General features: G+C 32.7%; 1 protein-coding gene across 1 annotated transcript; it reads right to left on the bottom strand.

The window, feature by feature from the left end:
* Positions 1–1,040: 1,040 nt before the first annotated feature.
* On the bottom strand, positions 1,041–22,363 carry LOC130443976 (uncharacterized). The gene is made up of 6 exons (XM_056778914.1): positions 22,181–22,363; positions 12,578–13,010; positions 10,577–10,823; positions 4,367–4,593; positions 2,027–2,368; positions 1,041–1,829 (listed from the first exon to the last, which is right to left on the bottom strand). The coding sequence occupies exons 1-6, from the start codon at positions 22,190–22,192 to the stop codon at positions 1,165–1,167; spliced, it is 1,926 nt and encodes a 641-aa protein (XP_056634892.1). The 5' UTR covers positions 22,193–22,363; the 3' UTR covers positions 1,041–1,164.
* Positions 22,364–23,170: the final 807 nt, after the last annotated feature.

Here is a 23,170-nt window from a genome sequence, read left to right as displayed (position 1 = left end):
AAGACATATTGAGAGGACGTTATCAGTATTGAAAAAAATATTATGATACGGCTATGTGATCTTTAATACACAAGGCTTTTGGCCTATCCAAACCTTTTTCTATTGTTCAATATATCTTATGATTATAAATGACTGTAAATAAATATTTTATCTCTTTTGCAAGCTATACGAGGTCTGGTTATTAAATAACGAGACTGGTTACGAAAAATGGTTTTATTACAAAAATTATTCTACATTCGAATGCTCCCCTTCAAAATACCCTACTCCCCTCGCCACACACATTTCCATACATTTTTTCCATTGATGGAAGTCTTCTTTGGTGAGTGCCTTTAGGAGCTCTTCCGTTTTTTGCTTTACCGCTTCCATCGACTCAAATCTGGTCCCTTTCAATGCAAATTTTATCTTCGGAAACAAAAAAAGTAGCACGGTGAAAAATCTGGTGAGTCGGCGGGAGTTCGAGCACTGGAGTGCGCTTAGTGACCAAATACTGCTTCACAGATAGCGCGTTATGGGCAGGTACGTTGTCCAGGGGCAAAATCCACGAGTTTTCTTCCACAATTCGGGCCGTTTTTACGAACTCGTTCTCACAGTGTTGCCAAAACTGACAAATAGTGAGTCTGGTTGACAATCTGACCCTCTGGAACCCATTCAGTCATCACAATACCGTTAATGTCGAAAAAAACGATCAACATTGCCTTGAATTTTGATTTGCTCTCTCGGTCTTTACTAAAGCGCTTGCACCACTCAAAAACACGTGTAAGAGATAGAGAATTGTCCGCATAGGTCTCTTGCATCAATTTATAACACTAAGTCGGAGTATTTTTTGAATTTAACGAGAAATTTTCGATTCATACGCTGCTCCTGTTTTTCGTTACACATGATGAGAAAAAAAAACGTTAGGTTCAAACCGCTACTGCACGAATACCTCTAGGCACGAGGTATCGTTATTTTATAGCCACACCTCGTATTTTATATTGCTCTGACAATATTTAGAATTGACTGCTTCCTAGAATCTGGCATCAAGATATTAAAAATACAAATTTAAACTATGAGACGATCCAATTTATTCGATTAAACATGGTTACTATAAAATAAAAAAAGTATTTGAAGATATTAATAATAAAATTTGTTCAGTAATCGTTAACAACTATCATAAATTTGATACTAGGGTACAGAAATATGTAGAAATTTCATAGGATTTCCAACTTTGGGTTGAAACCTCAAATTAACTCTTCTTCCTTTTTGATCGTCTATGTCTAAAAAAGTATTCCAATCCAGTAGGTAATAAAAACCCGTGTCTGGCGTTGGAGGAGGTGGTGCGGGAGTATTTTCTTCATTTTGTAATCCACCAAAAGAATCTTCAAGATCTTTTATGCTGGGCGTCTCAGTTGTACTTTCTCCTTGAGGTATTGTGGAAGTCTCAGTTGTAATTGTTTCATTGATAATTATGGCATTAGTCGTATTATCAATTATTTTCTTTGTTTCAATCCTTGAAACTGATTTTTCATTGCTTGATCTATCCTCCCTCTTTTTCTCATTTTTTATAGTGAAACCAGAGTTTTCTAAATCTAAACCATCTTCCCCATATAAAGGCTTACCAAGATCATTTGAGTAACTTTTATTGAGAGTTTCTGCCAGACCTCCCAAACTTTTTGCATCTATTGTTTCCCTATCTGCATAAGATAGTGAATAGTTACCATTTTCTAATTGATCTATACTACTAGATAGCTTATTCAAATTCTCTATTCCTTCATCCGTAGTATAAACTTCATTGCCAGGACTAGAAACATCTCTTACTATTATTTGACTTGCTGCTGTTTCCAAAGGATCTGCAAAAAATCATATAAAATAAATTAATAGTTTTTTGTAGAAACGTTTTATCCATCTCTATATGTATCTTATCTATTTTGATATTTGCATACATAATCAATTCCCAATTACACGTTTGATAGGTCAAATCCCAAGTTTTATATGAGCTGATAGTGAATGGTTCTTATTTAATATACTATGCTACAGCCTACTATACCTCCAATTTCAATATCCTTTAAAATATTTTGGTAATCATAAGGTATCATCTCCACGACTGATTTTTGATCTTTGATTCTCAATGATTTTTGTTCTCTAGGATTATTTTCCAAGCCAAAATAAGTAAGCAGCTCCTGCATTTCTTTATCACTGTTATTATCCTCTGGGAATCTTTTAAATCCAACGTAAGACTCTGGAACTACTTTTGCTTTCTCTTGGATATCGTATTCATATGACTGGCTTTCACTTATTGGTTTCGGACGAATCGAATTGGGAATCAGCCCATAATTAATTAACAGATCTTTCATATCCGGGGAAAGATTTTGGACAACATCAGAAACATCTGTAAACACAAAACAATATTAAGAAATATAATATGAATTCTCTTAAGCTGAATGTAGTCAATGTGTTATTTGTTTTAATTAGCCTTACCAAAAGAATTATTTATATTATCTCTCTCATATTCAACCTTTTGTAGATGGTTCTATGGAAGTTAGAAATTTTATTTCTTGACCTGCCTTTATGGAATACAGTATAATAAGAACAAATTTGGTGACATAGGAGAAACATATTGTATAATTTCAGAACAAAACGGAACCAAATATAATTCTGGCCTTTTTAGGGTTGTTTTTTATTAACAATCCTAAAAACTTTGAGTAAGCAACCCTTTTTGTACCCCATTCGTTTTTTTAACTGGAAAACGAAATTTCAAAGTGAAAACCATAAAGGAAAATAAATTTTTTCCAAGTAAAACAAAAGAAAAAACATTTCAATTCCAAATTATCTTTATAAATAATAATGGTAATCGGAATCGTCTGAACTAGAGTCATAATTTGATTGAATTATGATGGGTTGTAAAGAGGGTGATACCACATACTCATCTTCTTTTATAACATGTTCTACACAGTTTTCTCAAAGCTCTTAACGTTCTGCTACTAGAACTTTCTGAACGCTGGCCATCATCATGGCAAAACTCTCTCTATCTTGAGCTAGTTTAAATAACTGTCCTGCTTTCCTTATCCCAGTCTATTCTCTAATATTCTTCAACAAAGAGGCTTGTTTCCAATTCCTCTACGACCTTCAATATGTCCTAAATAAGCTGTTTTTCTGGATTTAATGTTATCCACCAACTCAGGAACCGTATTTGCTCTGTATGCATTGTTTGTTTGCATAGCTCTCCACGGTATCTTGAGCATATAGGGTTAAATATGCAATAGTAAGGAGGTATTCTACGAAGAGTATGACTCTGTTCTTTGCACAGCTTGTCAATATAATAAATTTCCTCTAACTTTAGACTTTTAATAATAGTAAGCAATTCAGACATAAATGCTGAAATTTGTACTTTGTTACTACTACTATTTGGTATCTTAAGAGGATAGCCCTATGTGACCGGTCCTTTCACTGGAAATGCCGAGGAAACAAATACGTGTTAGTTGTCATCGATTACTTCAGTAAATGACCGGAAGTGTACGCCATACCAAACCAGGAAGACAGGACAGTTACCGATACATTCATGATCAAATGGGCTTTAAGATTCGGTGTTCCAATGGAGCTTCATTTCGATCAAGACAGAAATTTTGATTCTTCCATTTTATAGATTAGACAACAATCAGGGGGATTGGAATAGATATATAACCCCGTTCATCCTTGCGTACAGGTCGATTACTCCAGCAAAAGTTATACAACAGCTACGTTGAAGAAAAGAGCAGCTCAATTCAATACACCAAGCCGTCAGAAGGAAGTCGGAATTGAAGAGTGATAAGATTAAAGCCAGATATGATCTAAGGGCAAACACAGCGCAAGAAGGGACTGTGTAACCAAAACTGCAATCAAACCAGGCCATACATGTAGTAACTAGAATTAATGATGTGGTGTACCGATTACAGAAATATTCTAAGGAAAGCAGTAAATTTAAAGTTGTGCATTTAGAGCGACTAGCTCATTATGGGCATAGGAATACTGAACTTGTTCGGGACGAGCATATATACGGGGAGAACAGTGTTGCGAATGTTCGTGAAATTTTCGAAACAACTATAGAAATAGAACGAATTTTATGCAATAATCTAATTATTTAATATTGTAGAAACCTGTAGAGAGGAAAGGAAAAATAGTCAGATATTATATAAGGCGATGATCAGAACGAGCAGTTAGTTGAAAACAAAACGCTATAAAGTAACATCTTGAACGTAGCAGAATTAAGCTTAATAACTCACAGATAATCCTTTTTAAGTTAATATAAAACTGGAAACATATTCCAAAGTGATACTTATGAATTTTAAATCGGGAGAAGTAGGATTTCTCAAGAACTCAGTTTAGCTAAATAAATAATTTCAAATCATACCTTTTAAATTTTCTGGAACAAATAGATCGATATTGTTCAATGATACAAGAGAAGCCGGTGTGTCTTGCTCAACAAATGATGAGCTGTCTGCATCTTTTATGGAGAAGAGTTCTTCATTGATATTTTTAGGGTGGAGATCAGGAGATTTCACCAGTTTTAGGGCTTCGCTTGGAGATGGTGTTGGAATGGAGTTAGTTAATGACTCAGTGTTAGGTGCATATTCGTATCTAAAACATATTTTTTTCAATTAATTTTTATTGACTTAATCGAGTAAGAGAAAAGCCAATGGTAGGTAGGCATTGGTAAGGTACTTATGACAAGAATAGGAAACTGTATATAGATTAGAAGATCATCACTTCAGATGATAGGGATATTTAGAAATAGATATACTAAATTATAACAATCTAACCTAACCTTTTACTTTCTAGACCTTTTTATGTTTTTTTTGCGATATACCGTCTTAATTTCTTGTTTCCAAATATGTATTGTGTATATGGAAGTACAACAATAATAAAAATTACTTACATTAATTAGTTAAGAATTGCGGCGTTTTGAATTTCGTTGGTTTTCATAAAAAAACATTAAATTCATCGAATTCAAAAAACATTGATGCTTGATGAAAGTACTAAGGTTATTTTATGGTTGTTTGTATGTATTAGTTACGTACCAAGCCCGAAATTCTACAAAACCGGCTTTGTACAGGCGATTTTGTACACAAGCCGGCTTCGTACAAGCCGTTTTGTACGAAGCCGGAATTCGCGGGCTTCGTGCAGCGACGATTGTATCGAGCCGGCTCGGTACAGCCATTCTTGTACGGAGTGCAATCTTCGTTGCTGGAATAGCATTGAACGCGTTATTTCCATGTTAGTAAACAGCTTGATGTTATGATTTGGCATCGTTTGGTTAGTCTGCCAAACCGTGTACATCTATCTTTCACAATGGCAGTAGATCAAATGAAAATCACGTTTGAAAAAAATTTGTCTGAACTGACTAACTTAACCACACTAAGGTTGTAACACGTAAGATGTGGTTAGTTTTTACAAAATTCGATTGCATATTTTATTGATAACAACTTGAATTTCTTTCTAATCATCATCCCATTTTTATCTCGATCAAAGTATGTAATTTTCCCCGCTTTTAATCGGCACATAACTTGATGAAAACTTAAGCATGCTGATAATTAAGTTTGAAATTTGCTAATGATTTGAAAGCAAGCAATTAACTTATAAATAAAATATGTTAAAATTATATGCCCATATATTTTAAAATAAAATACTAGAAAACTAAAATAAATAAAAATTTGTATTTGTCTGTTAACAAAACACAGCAGCGAAGATTGCACTCCGTACAAGAATGGCTGTACCGAGCCGGCTCGGTACAATCGTCGCAATACGAAGCCCGCGAATTCCGGCTTGTACGAAGTCGGCTTTGTACAATTTCGGGCTTGGTACGTAACATATTCATCGTCAAAAACATTAAATTCATGGGTTTCAAATTCAATATTCAAAATTACGTTCGATAGAAATATTTATGTTTTTACAAGAATTAACAGAATTCATTGAAATCGCCGCAAATATTAATCATTTTTTCCCAGACGATGAATACTTAAGTATTCGAAAGCTCGGAATATATATTGAAGTATACTTTGGTGTTTCATTGCCACATTCTCGATAAAAAAACGCTCATAATCTATTATTCATTTACGTCTCCACTTATATTAAAGTTTTCCTGATGATGGGAAAGCGAAAGCTCAGATTTCTAGCTAAATAAAGAGTTCACAATTTCCAAAATTTGCTTTAAGCTCCAAAATATTGGTTTTTGTTTTAAAAATCAATTTGCAAATTGACTCGCGACATAAATATTAAAATGTTGATTTTGGTTCTAACCAAATTTTTTTCTGATTAAATTATGAATGACATTGAATTTTTATAGGTTAGATTGGGTTAGGTAGTAGTTAAATCATGTCATTAAATTCCTTGTTTGAATTCTGATAATATATACATTGTAGATCTCTCTCTAGACATATTTTCTCTGATAAAGTTATTTCTATTGCCAAAACCTTAGCCTATGAAGAATATCTTTATCAAGCTTAACGACTAAGAAAAAGTCCCACTATACATTGAAATCTTTATTTGTATAGCCACCAAGACGATTCACATTGAACTAGATTCTAGTATATCAATAGACGGAAAAATCCTCAGATATTAATTGAAAGATTTTACTATTTTTTTGTTGACCGAGGACAATGTGCAAAAAACCAAGCATATTTTATCAGTAACAGAAATTTTATGGAGGTTTATTCCTTCGCGTTGTTCTAATTGAGGCAGTCTTTGTGGAGCAGCTGCGAAGAGAGCCAAATCCCACTTCGTGAAGATATTCGGTCAAAATTGTTTTAATTTCAAACTTCTCTATCTCAATTCAAACGGTCGTCTCATAATTTCTCTTTCTGATGACTCAAATTATCTACTTCCGTTTTGGAAGCAATGTTTAAAATTGAAAGATTTTTGGTGGAGGGTGAATGTAATCGATGGATTAGCTACATCGGTTGCAGCAGCACCCAAAATGGTAGCAGCCTCCAAGAAATCCATCCCTTAACTAACTCGATCGAAAAGATTTGAAGAATTACGCGTAACTCATATCGAAACTGCTAATGGGGATTACACCGATCTCATAGTTGAAGTAGCCCTTCTTTCATCAAAGGAATGAGTGTTTTTTATATTTATTAGGTATTGTCTAAATTCACTCATCAAAATACATGTGGGTTTAGTTGTTCCCCATAAATTTATCACCAATAATACATGAAATAATCTATTTCCTAGTTAGAAAGAGAAATACTAGAAGTGATTTTTTGTAGAATATACTTGTCATATTCTGAAAATTTTTGAAATGAAATAATATTGATTTGGATTTATAATGGTTTTTGCTAGAAAGCGCAGATATTACCTAATATATAATATAATTACTGCATTTCTTAAAGCTAAATCTTTCACCTGTTGATATTGGTTTAATTGTTTTGAATTGTATTTTTTGTATTTACTTTCTTGTGCATAACTTCTTTGAGTTTTTGTTAAATGCTTAAATAAAGATCTGACTTTAAAATCTTTCGCGACTAATGCGTTTAAGTTTTTCCCCAAATTAAATGAACTTTTCTTGTAATCCAGTAATTCATTCTAATTGTCATCGCTATTAGTTCATCTGTTTTGGTTTGTATTATATGAGTTTTGTGCCTTTTCCCAAAATTATTTATTCAAATAAACGTATATTTATTCTGTTTTATTAGTGTCATCCCAGTATTTATTTGTCTCAATACGGATGTTGAGTTTCTATTGAAAAATTCGTAGTCTACTATAGAACTAAACAAAATTTCGATGTCAAAATATTATATTACACCACATATTTTTCTCTTAATTGGATACATTCATTACAGCGAACCTGCAACGTCTCCAGACCTTTCAAAAAAAATATTTCTTCTTGCTCTGCAAACCAGACCTCCACCTCATGTATTACCTCCTCGTTGGAAGAAAATTTACTACCTTTTAAACTTTTTTAGAAATGATGGTCGGACGGAGCCAAATCTGGTGAATAGTGTTCTAGTAATTCACATCCTAAATCACGAATTTTTTGCATGGCAACATGGGATTTGTGTGTAGGGGCGTTGTGCTGCAAAAACAAAACCCATTTGGATAGCTTTCGACGTCTCTTCTCTTTAATCTTTTCCCGTAGAGTGGTCAGTAATGTCGAATATTAATCTCTAGTTATTGTTCTACCATTATCCAAAAAAAAAAAAACAATCATGATTACTCCGTGACCATCCCAAAAAACTGAAGCAAGAACTTTTCCAGCAGATTTTTGGACACGAAACTTCTTAGGTCTTGGAGAACCAGAGTGTCGCCATTCCATCGATTGTTGCTTTGTTTCTGGATCGTAAGAATGAATCCAAGTCTCATCCATAGTAACAATTCGGGTATAAGAAGTCTACATCGTTTTCAAATCGAGCACAGAGCGAACGCGATGCTTCTCCCCTTGCATGCTTTTGGCCAACATTTAAGCATTTGGGGATCCATTTTGCAGCAGAACTGTATGATGAACGCGTTCGTATGAAATATTCAGTGCTTCAGATTTCAGTTTTAGCCCAATTCGACGGTCTGTTAAAATCATGTCATGAACTGCATCGATAATTTCGGGGACTGACACAGGAGCTGGTCTTTCCGATCGGTAATCATCTTCAATGAAAAATTTACCTCTTTTGAAGCTTGCAGTCCAATTTTTCACGGTCGTATACGAAGGACATTGATCGCCAAGGGTATTAAGCATATCTTCATAAATCTGCTTACCTCTTAACCCTTTTAAATACAGACGACTTGATGATGGCTCGATACTCCAATTTTTCGATTTTCGCAATTTCGGTAGAAATCTTTTTTCTTTTAATTTATTGCGTAACTCTGGTTTACTTTTTTGACATCAAACTTTACAATGACACTTCTAATAAGTTATTGTTCGTTGCTATGGTAACACAATATTTTATTTATCCATGTAACTGGTGTAGGCTAACTAGATATCAATACAACCTCGTTTTTAAGAGGACGGTTGAATTCTTATTAAGAAAATTTGGATAAGAAAAAGTATCTCATTTCTCATCTATTTTACCACACTCACTTCGATACTGTGTTTATATGAGAGTGTTCAGGAATCTATTTGAACTTTTGCTTGCATCTTTGGTTCTTCATATTCAAGAGCAGTAGTCTAGGACGTCTATTAAGGTTTTCGGATGGGTTGATCGAAGCGTCCTCTGCATATCATGATCGTACATGCCATCAATGAATGCCTAAATGCCCAAACATTCCATCATGTTCTCTTGTGCTCATGGATAAGCAATTCGGCAAATCGAGCAATGTCCACCTCGTATTCTTGAACAGTTTCCTCACGCGTCTTCGGTTCTTCAGTTACGATTGCTAAAGTGTTCTAGATGTTCGGGACTATATCGCATGACCAACCTCTTCTTCGGTTGTTCGAAGTCGTAATTTTTTTCAAGAGGTATCGTCTGGAGTACGTCTCCTCGCATTGCAATGGGCAAGTTCACAGCTTTTTCTTTATCGGACAAATTATTCACTCTAGCGGCTGCCTCAAACTGTTTAATCTAATTGGTCCAACACGTTTTACGTCAAACCTTGGGGTCTTGACTCGGTTAAATATCTTCTGCTTTCGAATTCGCAATCTTTTTTTCTAACTCCTTGATGTTTTCGTCCATCTGATTCTTCATCGTTGTCATTTCATTCTGATTTTAAAGATGACATCTTGTTTTCCACGTTAGCAGCCATGTCAACTTTTAAAGATATAATATCGGCAGAAATATCGTTCTTCATAGTTGAAATATCTTTCTCCGTGGTGGAAATATCGTTCTTGATAGTTGGAATCTTTTTGTCCATATTGGTAGAAATATCGTTTTTCAAAATCGACTTACCGTCCTTCATGGTCAAAATATCGTTTTTCATAGTCGAAATCTTATCATCCATTTTAGTAGAAATTGACGAGATCAAGTCGGAAGACTCGTCTTTGAATAGATAAGTTTTTGGTTCAAATCCGTCACCTATCGTCAGTTCCGTTTTCAATTCCGTCACTTTCATGTCACCGAGTCTTAGCCCAGTGTATGCCACTATTTATTTACAATATCCCACACCTGACACCAATGTAATGTTGTTCTTATTTATTTCTTCACTTTTCTATCGGTGGAGTGAATTTATAAACACTTTCTCTCACTTAATTTATTTAAACACTTTACCATACACTAAACGAATATAATGATTAAAACTTATCACTAATATATAACTAACTTATATGAATTCTTCGATTACTTTTCTATTTCGTTCCGTTCACTTTGACTATTTATTATAAACTAAATAACTGTGCTAAGCAAACTCGTTTATATATCCAAAACAAGCTTCTGAAAAATTTTAGGAAACAAAACAAAGAAATGAATAAATCTTTTTAGTAATTGGTTCAAAAGAAACAATGTTAATAAATCGCCTGCTATAAAAAAACAATAAACTGGCCGCGATTTCGCCAAATCTTAGAATTCCATGATCACCGGACATGGCCGGCTTCATGTCGTGACGAGTTTGTAAGATTATTAATGATATATTATATATTTTTATAATCATCTTATGGCATCTGAAATAGAAACCAAAATGCTTTAGAAATTATTCAGCCTACCTATGATTATAAAAGTTTTGTGTAGTATTTATTTTATGCCTTCTAGATGTTGTTAATGAACTTGCTGCCGGAGTCGTTGTTGTGGATATATTTGTTACTTTTCTTCTATAGTGTTGTGGTTTTCGTACGAGAGAACGAAGCTTTGGGGTAGATGAAGATGTAGATGTAGAAGTTGTAGTTGTAGAGATAGGCTCAGTTGTGAGTCGTGGTTTCACTTTATAATTCTCTATGGGCCGCAACTCTTTTACTAAAATTGCATATATTTTAATTAAACTAGGAAAACCAAGCTATTGATAAACAACAAATATTCAAAAGTATGTAAATTTTTATTAATATAAAAATAGTTTATCAATATAATGAAGAAAATACACACATTAGAAATGCTTGATGGCAAATTAGAAATGTATTTTATGAGTGCTTTGAGGATAATATCCCATACTAAATTGAGTGTATCATCATAATTTTCCTTCTATTGGTTTTCATTGAAGCACTTAATCCTAAGTTATTAGCTCTTACTATTTTACGAGGGTTTTTATAAATATACTTCCGTAAAATTATTTTCTTCTTTTTATTATTAACTTTTGAATATCTATGACCAGATATTGAAACATAGAAAACTGATTTTTCCTTCATATTTAATAATTGCCGCATCACGTGTTTTTAGTTTGAATAAATATTTGATTTCAATTTCTTCTAATGACAAATTTTTTAATTTCGATGTTATAACGGAATCAGAATTATAGACTGATCAGATTACTGATTGTGGTGGAATGTTAAGTATAAGCTGTTCTTTAAACCACTTTTCAAATAACTCTGCTGACATTTCTTCATGATAATCAGCTGCACACTTTTTAATTTTTTTAGCAGATATTAATAAAGCCAATAGAAATTCATTCATGTTTAAGATTCGATGTTTGGTAAACAATGGAGATGATGAGTGTTAGATCTTAGAGTTAGAGTGCCGTGCGTATTTATGAAATATTGATTGTTCCTCGTATTCTGCAATTGATATTGGAAAAACTATACCTATCCGATGATTATAAAGAAATATTTGGAATTATGTATAATTCCCTTATTTTCTCAGTATTATTCGATTTAGTAACCGGTTTAATTTGGAATTTAAATAAATTAAAATTTTGTTTAATGTTGTTGTTTATGTATATTTTTAAATATATAATACTGATTCTTCTATCTACAGTCTTGTAACCGAAATATAGTCGGCTGATTATTATTATATTTTTCTTCGAGGTATTAGATAAGCTACAATTTAATAAATTTTTAAATAAGATACTATTTTCTGATACATCTCACATAGTACCGCTTAAAAGTGCCTTAATCATGTAAATCTATTACTGGCTCTTGGACTATTAGGTCGATTATAAAATGTCAAAGATACGGCCCGCAGGCCATTTCCGGCTCCTGGGCCGTATCCCGCGATCGCAATGTGCCACAGAAAGAAGAATAATGTTTTTTAGAGCTTTTACACTTCATTCGATTCCTCTACGGATGTTTTAAATACTACGAGAATTTAAAACTCAAATCCACGCATGTTTATAAGTAATTTCAAGGGCAGTGCGTGCCTAGACAAGCGAGAAAAAAGGCAGTATCGCCATCTTTTAGCAGCAAGCGGAAATATCCTATTATTTTTGTCAAGAGCGATAGAATCTTCCACATGCTTCGAGTCTAGACTAGAATCTTCCTTAATCATATAAAACCAATGCGTCGGCGCGACGTGAGTCAATTGAGTCGAGTAATTGAAGCGATACGGTTGGAGAACGATTTTAATTGTTCTGCGAAGTAGTAATTGTGAATTGCAAAATTGAGTTTGACATTTCTGACCTAACACTAGATTCTATTATATATACACATAAAACTCTAGCAAAACAATCTCAGAACTGGTAAGTTTGTGAAACACTTTTCAAAATATTCGAATTATTTAGTTATGAATTAACTAACCTGAATGAATTTGAGTAACGCCACATTTAGATAAAATACAATTACCTGCTTTTTGATCTTGTAATTGATGCTGGTCAATAATTTTGGTTATTGGGGGTTTCATATAAAGATCAACATTATTCTCACTTTCAGCACTGGGAGTAAATGGTAACACCATCATAATAGCTTTTGGATCTCTGAATTCAACGTCATTATTTGTTCCACTTGGACTTGAGGACTCATCAAATATTGTGTTAACTGTTTCAGACTTTGTTAAATTCTCTAATAGGTCCAATATTTCTCCTTTAGTTAGTCGCGGTAATTTCGGATTGTCTCTCAACATTCCTTCAACTTCTTTGACTATTCCTTCAAACGATTCAACGCTATCTTCAAATGTGGTTGAGTGGTTGGCTTCAGACGGTGATATATTTTTTGGTACATGCTGTGGATAACAGTGAATCGTTGTGAGAAGAACTGTGATCATAAGTGTTTTGATTATCTGAAACATAATAACTTTATATCAAAATGTATAGTTTTGATGTGTCCCACTGTTGAGTAAAATATTCAATAAATATTAGCAGTCTTGAAATATTGGACATCATATCAGTAATATCTCTGATATAAACTGAAAACGGAACATAACAGATCAAAAGAATATTTCGATCTTAATTTGCAAATTTTCAAGTTGTTTCATAGTCTCATACATCTCGTATTTTAGTCCGGTCAAATTAGACCAAAAAATAATAGTGAAACTACATAAATTCCCACCAAACTGAAAAATCCATAAAATTGTTTGATATGTAATTAAAAATAAAATTTGAAAGTTTCCCATCATTGCCATGTATGAAAAAAATGTTATTCAAGGTTAAAAGTAAAAAAATGAGTTTTTCAGATTTTCAGCAAAACGATAAATTTTATCATAAAAATACTTCAGACAAAAAGTGTAGATTATAAAATTATCTACAAAAAACGTATCAATACTTTTTTCCTACGAGTCACCGTTTCTGAGATATAACGATTCAAAAAGCTGTAAAAGTTATAATAGCGCAACATCAATCAAAAAAGTTCATCTACTTTTGGAAGGTGTCAAAATAATGTACTATTTTCCTCCGCAATAACTGGCTGTCACGTGACATCTGCATTTTACAGGATGGGTAAAATAACACTTTTCAAAATTTTTGAAACACAAGATTTAGTTCAATGCGCTGAAGTTTTTAAAAACAATAATTCAACTCGACAAGAAGTTATTACCAATTACATTCGCTTTTTTCTTTAAATGTACGGACCTTCTAAAAAAACTACCTACTTAGATAAGTATCGAAATGCATGTTTCGATAAAAATACTAAAAGTAAAAAACAAGTTTAATTGGCTTGTCTTCTTCCCACCTCAGCTGCTGCTCATCAACATATTTTTCGGGTATATAACCAAGTTCAAGTATAATTTGGTTATCAGCTAGATCCTACAGACTGGGGTTGGAAGTTGGTCAACAATAAATTAGATTCCGTTCAAACTTTACTTCCAACTGCGCCGGAAAAACTGCTGAACACAATTTTTTGTAACTGCAAAAAGGGATGCAGAGCTAAATTTGGTTGCAAAAAAGTCGGACTTTTTTGTTCTTTGGCATGTACACCTTGTCAAGGTCGGTCGTAATTCTAATATTGAATCACCAACAGTGGAGGATCCGTTTGATTCCAACGAGACGACATGCGATACATAGCTATTGACGCAATCTACATGCATTCAGAATGAAGATAAAGAAGAAGAAGAAGAAAAAGAAGAAGAACAGGAAGAAGAGGAACAAGAACAAGAAGAATAACAAGAAAAATAATAAGAAGACGATTTTGAAAGTTACGACTCGGACGATTAAATTTTACAACGTTTTTTCAATTTAAATCGCTTTTATCTTTTGAATCTCTACTAATTTCGATAATTTTGCAATAATTTCAAATTTCATGTAATTTACTAAATCTAATACTTTTACATATTGTAATGTTTTTCTTATTTTTTTATACTTTTTGTCTCAGTGGGGTGAATTTATAAACATTATCTTTTACTTATTCAATTTATTTAAACACTGTACTAGACTTGAATAACTTTTATAATAATTAACTTATCGCTACTATTTAACTAACTTATATTATTTATATAAATTCTTCGGTTACTTGAAGTGAAATAACAAAGTTCATTATTTTCCTAGAAAAGGAAAGATCTGACAACAATGTAAATACCGTCATAATACCGGCCGTATCACAAATCCTTTGTACACAAAAACTTCTAAAAATCGAACAAGCCGTTTCGGAGATAATTGAGGCGTTCCATAAATGAAACTCACTCTGTATATAAGTTTTAGTCAAGTTTTATATACAATTTTTTATCTCGTATTTCTAATAATAATTGCAACAACTAAATCACCAGAATTTTTGTAGCTTTGATAAAGAAATGAGCAGTTTGAATTCAAACGTGGCCAAAAACTGCGACAACCAGAGATATTATCGAAAAAGTACTGGAGACAGTCGGATTAAGGTTATAGAAATAAAAGAGATCAGCATAACAAAAAAGTGTATTTGCCATATCCTGAATGAAGAATTACGCATGCGTAACCTATAAGCGCTTTGGGATTTTTTCGACGATTCATAGCTGAAGACAAAATCTGGATCCATCACTATATTACTGAAACGAAAGAATCGTCAAGATCTCATATCATATCACCAATATTTAGATGGATCACAACAAGTTTTTTCTATTCTATACAAACTTGACATCGAGTAGGGTGTGAACCACTACTACTTAGGGGGTAGCTTATGTCGCTGCCTCAGAACTAATAAATTTCCAAATTCAAGTTTTTGTTTATAATATTTATAAAAATGATTTTCAAGATTCAGTATCAGCTCAAATTTTGAGAACTATTATAAAGAAAAATTAGAATTTTTTAATTGTAATTTAATTGAGTTTTAATAGTAATATGATAATATTCCAATTCAATAATAACCTGAACAAAACGTTACTAACGAGTGGGCCAGAATTCTCACGATTTTACAAACTCTCTAGTCATGATGGATCACTTCATCGGAGCTCAACGTGCATTCTACATAAAACATTATTACAAAAATTCGATTCGATCGACGGTCAACAAGTTCGAAGCTACTGGTTCGACTCTCAATCAGAAGCCTACGGGACACCCAAGATCAACAAGAGCAGAAGACACAATTTAACAAGTTAGAGCTTCAGTTCCATGTAATCCTGGTCTATCGACAAGCGATCAACCAGAACATCTTTGCGTCGCATTTTGTCGAAAGATCTGAAATTACACTTGTGTAAAATTCAACTTGTGCAGAAATTACAGCCAACTGATTAAATTTTAAGACGAGCTTTTGTTGGGATAATGTTGAAACGCTTTTAGCTTCTGTTCTCCGACGAAGCCAATTTTCACTTTAATGGGCATGTCAATAGACAGAATTGCCGTTACTGGGCTGCAGAGAGCCCGCGTGCAAAACATCAAAAGCCTCTGCATTCGCCGAAAGTAACCGTTTGGGCAGCCAAATCAGCGCAGGGAATTATCGGACGCTATTCCTTCCAAAATCAACGATACATAGCCATGTTAAGGGATTTTTTCTGTCCGCAACTGCAACAATTCGAAGTCTACGACATGGTTTCAACAAGATGGTGTAGCTGTCATACGTCTAATGCATCTTGGGCAGTCGTAAACCAGATGTTTGATGGGAAATTGATATCTCGTCGAGGTGACATTGCATGGCCGTCTAGAAATCCGAATCTAACACCACCGGATTTCTTTATACGGGGATACCTGAAAAATAGAGTCTACTCTAATAACCCAGCCACGTTTAATGACTTTAAGAATATCCGAGAAGAAATAGCAGCTATTTTCCGCGCAATGTGCCAGCGAGTTTTTACCAATTTGAGATCTAGACTCGAGGAATATTTGCAGCACGATGGTGCACACCTGGTGGATCTCCTTTTTAAAAAATTAATTTCTCAGATGTATATTTCAAAAGTATGTGGGTTATATTGACTATATTGATTATATTTTTTTATTATTATTTTTTATAAATTCGCAAAACATTCTGGACCACCCATTTATTAATAATGTGCAAATAAAATTTGAAGAAAATATATATTTAAAAAAATCTTACATATTAAATAACTTGCAGTTAATTTGGGATCGTTTATAGATAGCAGCCGTCTATTGAAACGTTCTGAATCGTTTTGAGATTGGGATAGTCACGGGATTAAGTCCATCGACTATCTTCAATAAGATGAAATAATAACAAGAGAATATTACACATCATTTCTTGACAGGGTAAAGGGATAAATTGCAAAAAAGCGGCAGGATTAAAGAAAACCAAGGTGCTTTTCCATTAGAACAACGCAGTTTCTCTCAGTAGACTGTTGGTGCTACGCGTATTCATATTGATAACGTGCTGTTCCATTTCTTCACAAACCTACTGAAAATGGTTTTATTTTCATATCTTGAGTAAGTCTTTTGTTTGTGCTTATTTACCTTCTACCTTAGTATTTTTGTTGATACAGTTAAGTAATCCAAAACAACCAACCCTCTTCACAGGGGCGCATCATCATCAATTACTTATTTATTATTATGAACTCTAACCGCGTTAAGTTATCATTGCTATAAATTTGTCTGTGTTTAGTCTCTCTGTCAGTTTTATAGATTCAACTTCATCCCCATTAAGGTATAGTCTCCAATTATTTATAATTTAATTATTATTAATGTGACAATAATGAACCATAAATATATTTATCTAATTTTATAATTATTATTGTATAAGATAGGAACTAATATATAAAGAAGTCTGTAAAACTAATACTTCGTTCATTCAATTTGATATTCGTCGAATTGAGTTATTTAATTATACTATTGATCACGATTTATTTTATGTTTTATATGTGGAATACAGTGTCCATAGATATTCACGTGACATGTAGCTAGTAAAAATAGTTAATGTTCTTATTTAGAATTTGACGTTCTCATAGTTTTGTGCAATATTGCGAAAGGTTTTTGAATTAATGATATGCTATTATACCATAACATTTAGTCGTTTTATACATCCATTTTAAATTTAAATTGATGTAATTTTTTCCGGAGTATCATACTCAATTATCAGACCATAACGTTATATACAGGTATAAACATAGTGCAGAACTTTTTCTAAAATCATTCATAAAGTTATAGGCATAGCCAAAAGGAAGTTTTAAGAAGACAATTCTACTCAATACTCAAAAACAGCAACATTTCAGGTCAAAGTCAATAGCAACTAATAATTGATAACTAATAACAGTGAAGTGTGAGTGTGAGTTCATAATTACGAAAACAGAAAGCTAACGTTCTTTTACCTTGGAAAGTTAAATCAATTAACAAATACATTAAAGCTAGACTATTAAAACAGAGGTCAAAGTTTATGTAATAAAATTCTACTATTCACCTCTGAAATCATTTCGAAATTCAAAATTCCAAAAATAAATTCTGCCGTTCGTCAAAGGAGAAAACAACTACTTTCCTAGCTAATGCCTTATCTAAATATTAACATCCCCAATGGCTCGCAATTGCAAGGAGAGGCTGTAACTACTGACTAGTTTCGATGTCATTTCGTTTCATCAGAGCAGTTTAACAACCCTCGTTCGGGCTCGAGATCCGAACTGAATACAACGTCAAAGAGCGTTGCTATGTGATAGATGGAGTTAAACATTCCCCAGCGAATACTAAGTGGTGCCATCCTCACTTCCAACTGCGAACCACTGGTCAGGTAGAAATCTACCGTAGTCGTCGATAATGTAGATTCCGATGGTAAATTTGGTGTGTAAAATGTATCAAAATACATTGTTCTGATGAGGTGTAATGACGTCGAAACTAGTTAGTAGTTACAAACCTCTCCTTGCAATGGCGAGCCATTGGGGATGTTAATATCGACAGAAGGGTCGATCGACATCACGCTCTTCAGAGTAATTGTAATTCAATATTCTTCGTGGTATTAGCCAGGCAAGTAGCTGTGTTCTCCTTTGAAAAACGGCGGAATTCATTTTTGAAATATTGAAATTTAAAATGATTTCAGGGGTGAATTAAAGAAATCCTGTATTTTGAAATCTAAGTCATCTTGATTTTAGGTTTTCTCTGATTTAAAATTTAATTTTGAAAAATGTGAAGAATATTTTGATTGAAAGTGATCGAAACGTCAAATTTTAATCTGTCGTCAAAAATATGTATAAAAAAACTAATTTTAAATCAAAAGAGACCTAAATTCATGAAGATTTCGAAGCAAAAACAAAATCACTGCTAGGGTTAAGTGAATGAAGTTTCAACATCGGGTCCCAATTCTGCACAAAACACAAAAATAAAAATAAAATAAGATCTGAAACTTGTAATATTATCACTGATTTTAAAAATAAACGAAAAAGCAGGAAATAACAGAGTTATATCAAATATCGAAATATAACTACCATTAAATAGTTTATAGGTTTTCACAATAAGAGGTGTTATTTTGAACAGTCCGCTATTTCGGTAAATGTTACTTTTGAAGTTTTGATTTTTTGACAAGTAGAAACTACGCCATTAATGAAAATGGAACGATACACGCTTCAACAACGCATTGAAATTATTAAAATTCACTATAAAAATGGTGAAAGTTTGGCAAAGACGGTTCGTAAAACTAAAACATTTTTAGTTCGACGTGAAGCACCTTCTCGGACCGCAATACAGAAATTGGTGGAAAAATTTGAGCTGTTGGGACAAGTTAGTGATGTGAAGAATAAAACCCGAAGAAGAACAACTGAGAATATTGCTGCTGTAGCCCAAAGTGTTGAAGAAAATCCAGGTTTGTCCATTCCTCATCGTTCTTTGGAATTAGCCATTCCATAAACGTCATTACACCGTATTTTAAATAAAGACTTGGGTCTTAAGGCCTATAAAGTTCAGTTAACACAAGAACTCAAGCCGGCCGATGATCAACAACGTCGTGTCTTTGCTGATTAAAATGCATGAAAATGATCCGGAATTTCATCGAAAAATCATCTTAACTTATGAGGCCCATTTCCACCTTGATGGTTACGTCAATAAACAAAATTGTCGAATCTGGAGCTCGGAAAACCCAAGAGTTATTGTTGAAAATCCTCTCCATCCTCAACGCGTGACTGTTTGGTGCGGTTTATGGTCTGGCGGTGTCATTGGACCTTACTTTTTCGAAAACGAGGCTGGAGCAACAGTTACGTTGAATGGATTGCGCTATCGAGAGATGATTAATGATTTTTTATGGCCAGAATTGGATGGTATTGATTTGGACAACGTTTACTTTCAACAAGACGGCACTACGTGCCACACAAGCAACGAAACCATCGATCTTTTACGGAAAAAATTTCCGGACCGTGTTATCTCTCGAAGAGGTGATCACGATTATTGGCTACCGAGATCTTGTGATTTAACACCTTGCGACTTTTTCCTTTGGGGCCACGTGAAAGATAAGGTCTACACCAACAGCCCAGCATCGATTCAAGACCTCAAAGATGGAATTCGTGAGGCTATCGAGGACACAGGGCAGCCGCTTTGCAATTTGGTTACGGAAAAATTCATGAAAAGGATATGGTCCTGTAAGCGCAATAGTGGTGGCCATTTGGCTGATGTTGTGTTCCATTATTAACGGCATAACTTCCTCTTCATAATGAAATAAACATCCGATCATTTATCTCAAAAAATGGCATTTTTCTTTGAATATCAAAATAACACCTCTTATTGGAAAACCCCTTAAAACAAAACAAACTCAACAATTTGAAAACAGATAATTCTAATTAAACTGTCATTATAAAATCAGAAGATTATGATGAGAATAAAATAAAGAAACTAATGAATTATACGACAATTTAAAAAAAATTGAAGAGGACCCTACAAATTTCTAATTTGATTTTGGGAAGAATAAATTTTCATCCTACCAACAGATGCAAAGAAATTGAAAAATTATAATGCGGTACTCCCTAAAATATATGGTTTGCAAAACTGCAAAAATCTGACAATTTCTGCGACTCTATTATTGGAAAAATATTTTGAGGGACATTTTATACCAAAATAAATACTATATCAAAACACATGGAAAAAATTCATGACGAACATGTATTTATTTCGTTAGATGTTGTTTCCTTATATACGAATATCCCAATTACTATTTTGAAATATACAGGGTCTTTCAAAAAGTTCGCATGCGAGTTATATCACTGCATAAAGCAAAAAAAATCGATTAAAAATCTCCAAACAATCACATGTCTATAACGCAAAGTTCAAAAATGCGGCAGTAGCTAAATACTTCTATAGCTCGATAGGCACCGTTTCACAAGCTTTGATTGGATAAACCTTATTGTTAATTTGCGATTAATCTATGTGTTATAGACATGTGATTGTTTGGTGATTTTTGATAGATTTTTTTCGCTTTATGCAGTGATATAACTCGCATGTGAATATTTTGAAAGAACCTGTATATTAATAAAATAATGGGACAAAATTGAAAGACACAATGAATAAAAATTAGAAAATAATCCTGCCACACGTACCTATGTATCTTTGTGTCCGAATTCTTTCATTATAAATTATCCACAATAATTATCGCATCACTCATTGTTTTTTAAACATTTTAAATGTGTTGCCTGTTTTTCGAATTTTATTATTATTACGAATTAAAACACCAATAGATACGGTTTGTACGATTTTTAACAATTTTTGTGGTATTATGGTGGTATTTACATTGTTGTCAGATCTTTCCTATTTCTGGAAAAATAATGAACTTTGTTAAATCTAAATATGCCGTACCATTTAAGTTTCATTCAAGTATTCAACGAGGATTGTTACGTGACCAGCATCTGTAATTATGCCGATTTGTTTCCATTAATACAAAAAGTGGCATCAACACAAAACATAACATCATTGAAATAATTTGGATCTTTTTATTGTAATATTTTTCCATCATTAGTTCTGCAAACTCTTCACGTCTATTAAAATCGTCATCTGACCACTCTTAAGCCAACGTTACTTTGTATGGATGGAATTTATTATCATGTATAATTATCGTTATTATTACGAAATATCAAGTTTCTTGGATATTTGTCTAGTACTCAAGTATGGATCGTCTTCTGATAGGACACAAATATCTAAAGATTGTTTTCAGTTGATGCATTTTTACTAATTTACTGATAGTATATATTATGAGATTTCGGTTAGGATATAAATTATCAACGATAATACAAGTTCCTTGTTGACAATTTATTTTGTTTTTGTTATTGTAGCAGTCATAGCCACCTAATGTATTATTTTAACTTCGGCATTTAGTTATAGGGAACATTAGATGAAAAATAATAAGTATTTCTTAAGGATTTCAAAAAGAGACAAATATTCAAGGTGATATATTTGAAATAAGACATAAGACAATATTCGTGTACATAAAAATTCATAAAAATGGTACAAACCGAGATAAATGACATTACTTTCTGACATTTATAAAAGATTTTTATAAAAATTTCATTTCATAGTTTCTCTAATTTATATCACATTTTTTTTATTATGATTAATAATTTTAATTATAAGTCTTTTGATAATGCTTATAGTCAGAATCGAAACGAAAGATAAAATAAAATCCAATAAGAGCTAGAATAGTACTCACCAATTTTTCCATATTTTTTCATGAACTTCCCACTTAATAGAACAAAACTTGTGTCTTTCTCCAATCAATTCCTAATTAAATGTACATTAAATATTGAATATTAATGTTAAGAAACCACCGTAAAACGTTTAAGTTATTACTATCATTGTAGCCTCTTGCTTGACCTGGAAACTATAGACTGATGTCTAAGAACGGTGAAAGGAACTTCAGGTGTCTTACATTACCACCTCCAAAACAGTTGTGTTGACAACAAATATTCAAACTTATGTACTATAATAACATATACCTTAATTTTCACTTTAAGTTTATTTCCAATTGTTTCAATAAATAATTATGTACAAATCGTAATTATTAAATCATTTAGCATTACCAATAACATGTATTTCAGAATATACAGTTTGTAACTTGAAATTAGGGTGTGAATTAAATCATATATTATAAGCTGAGAAATTATTTCTTCGAATTCAATCCCAAAATGTACATGAAAATTAAAGAGAAATCTGTGCATCACGCTGTACATAATAATTGATTATTTGTTGAAATTTTCAATTTTTTTTTAATTACGACATTATTGAAAAGCCAGTTTCATCCAGATATATTTCCGTTTCCTTCTAGATATTAAGACATATATATCTAATAAACTTGTAGCTAACACTGGTCGATAAAAAATTTTTTGTATTAATACAAAAATGATATTGTGAAAAAATGGACCTATACAAACACGAAAATATGAAAAAAATTATTGTAACACGTAAGGTTTATATGTTAAATTTATAGAATTATATTCATTGGTAAAATATTAAAAAAATTAATTTCACGTTTTTTAAATCGTATATATTGACAATATTTATGAATGAATTTTTTAAGACATTCGAGCACCAAGAGATTTGTAGGCGTCTAGAAGTTCATCAACTAACTGTTGGTAGTTTAGATTCATATTGTTGCTCAAAAATCCTCTCACTACACTAACAAATGCCTTCCATTCTCTAA

Source organism: Diorhabda sublineata, chromosome 5 (assembly GCF_026230105.1).
Source record: "Diorhabda sublineata isolate icDioSubl1.1 chromosome 5, icDioSubl1.1, whole genome shotgun sequence".
NCBI classification, from domain to species: domain Eukaryota; kingdom Metazoa; phylum Arthropoda; class Insecta; order Coleoptera; family Chrysomelidae; genus Diorhabda; species Diorhabda sublineata.
The sequence above is the reverse complement of the archived record's forward strand: the minus strand, read 5'-3'. Positions and strand labels throughout refer to the sequence as shown.

Coding starts and splice junctions, on each gene's coding strand:
- LOC130443976 (XM_056778914.1), bottom strand. Junction 2,369..4,366: donor TGTTCCAGAAAATTTAAAAG/GTATGATTTGAA, acceptor TTGTGTTTACAG/ATGTTTCTGATGTTGTCCAA. Junction 1,830..2,026: donor AAAGGATATTGAAATTGGAG/GTATAGTAGGCT, acceptor GATTTTTTGCAG/ATCCTTTGGAAACAGCAGCA.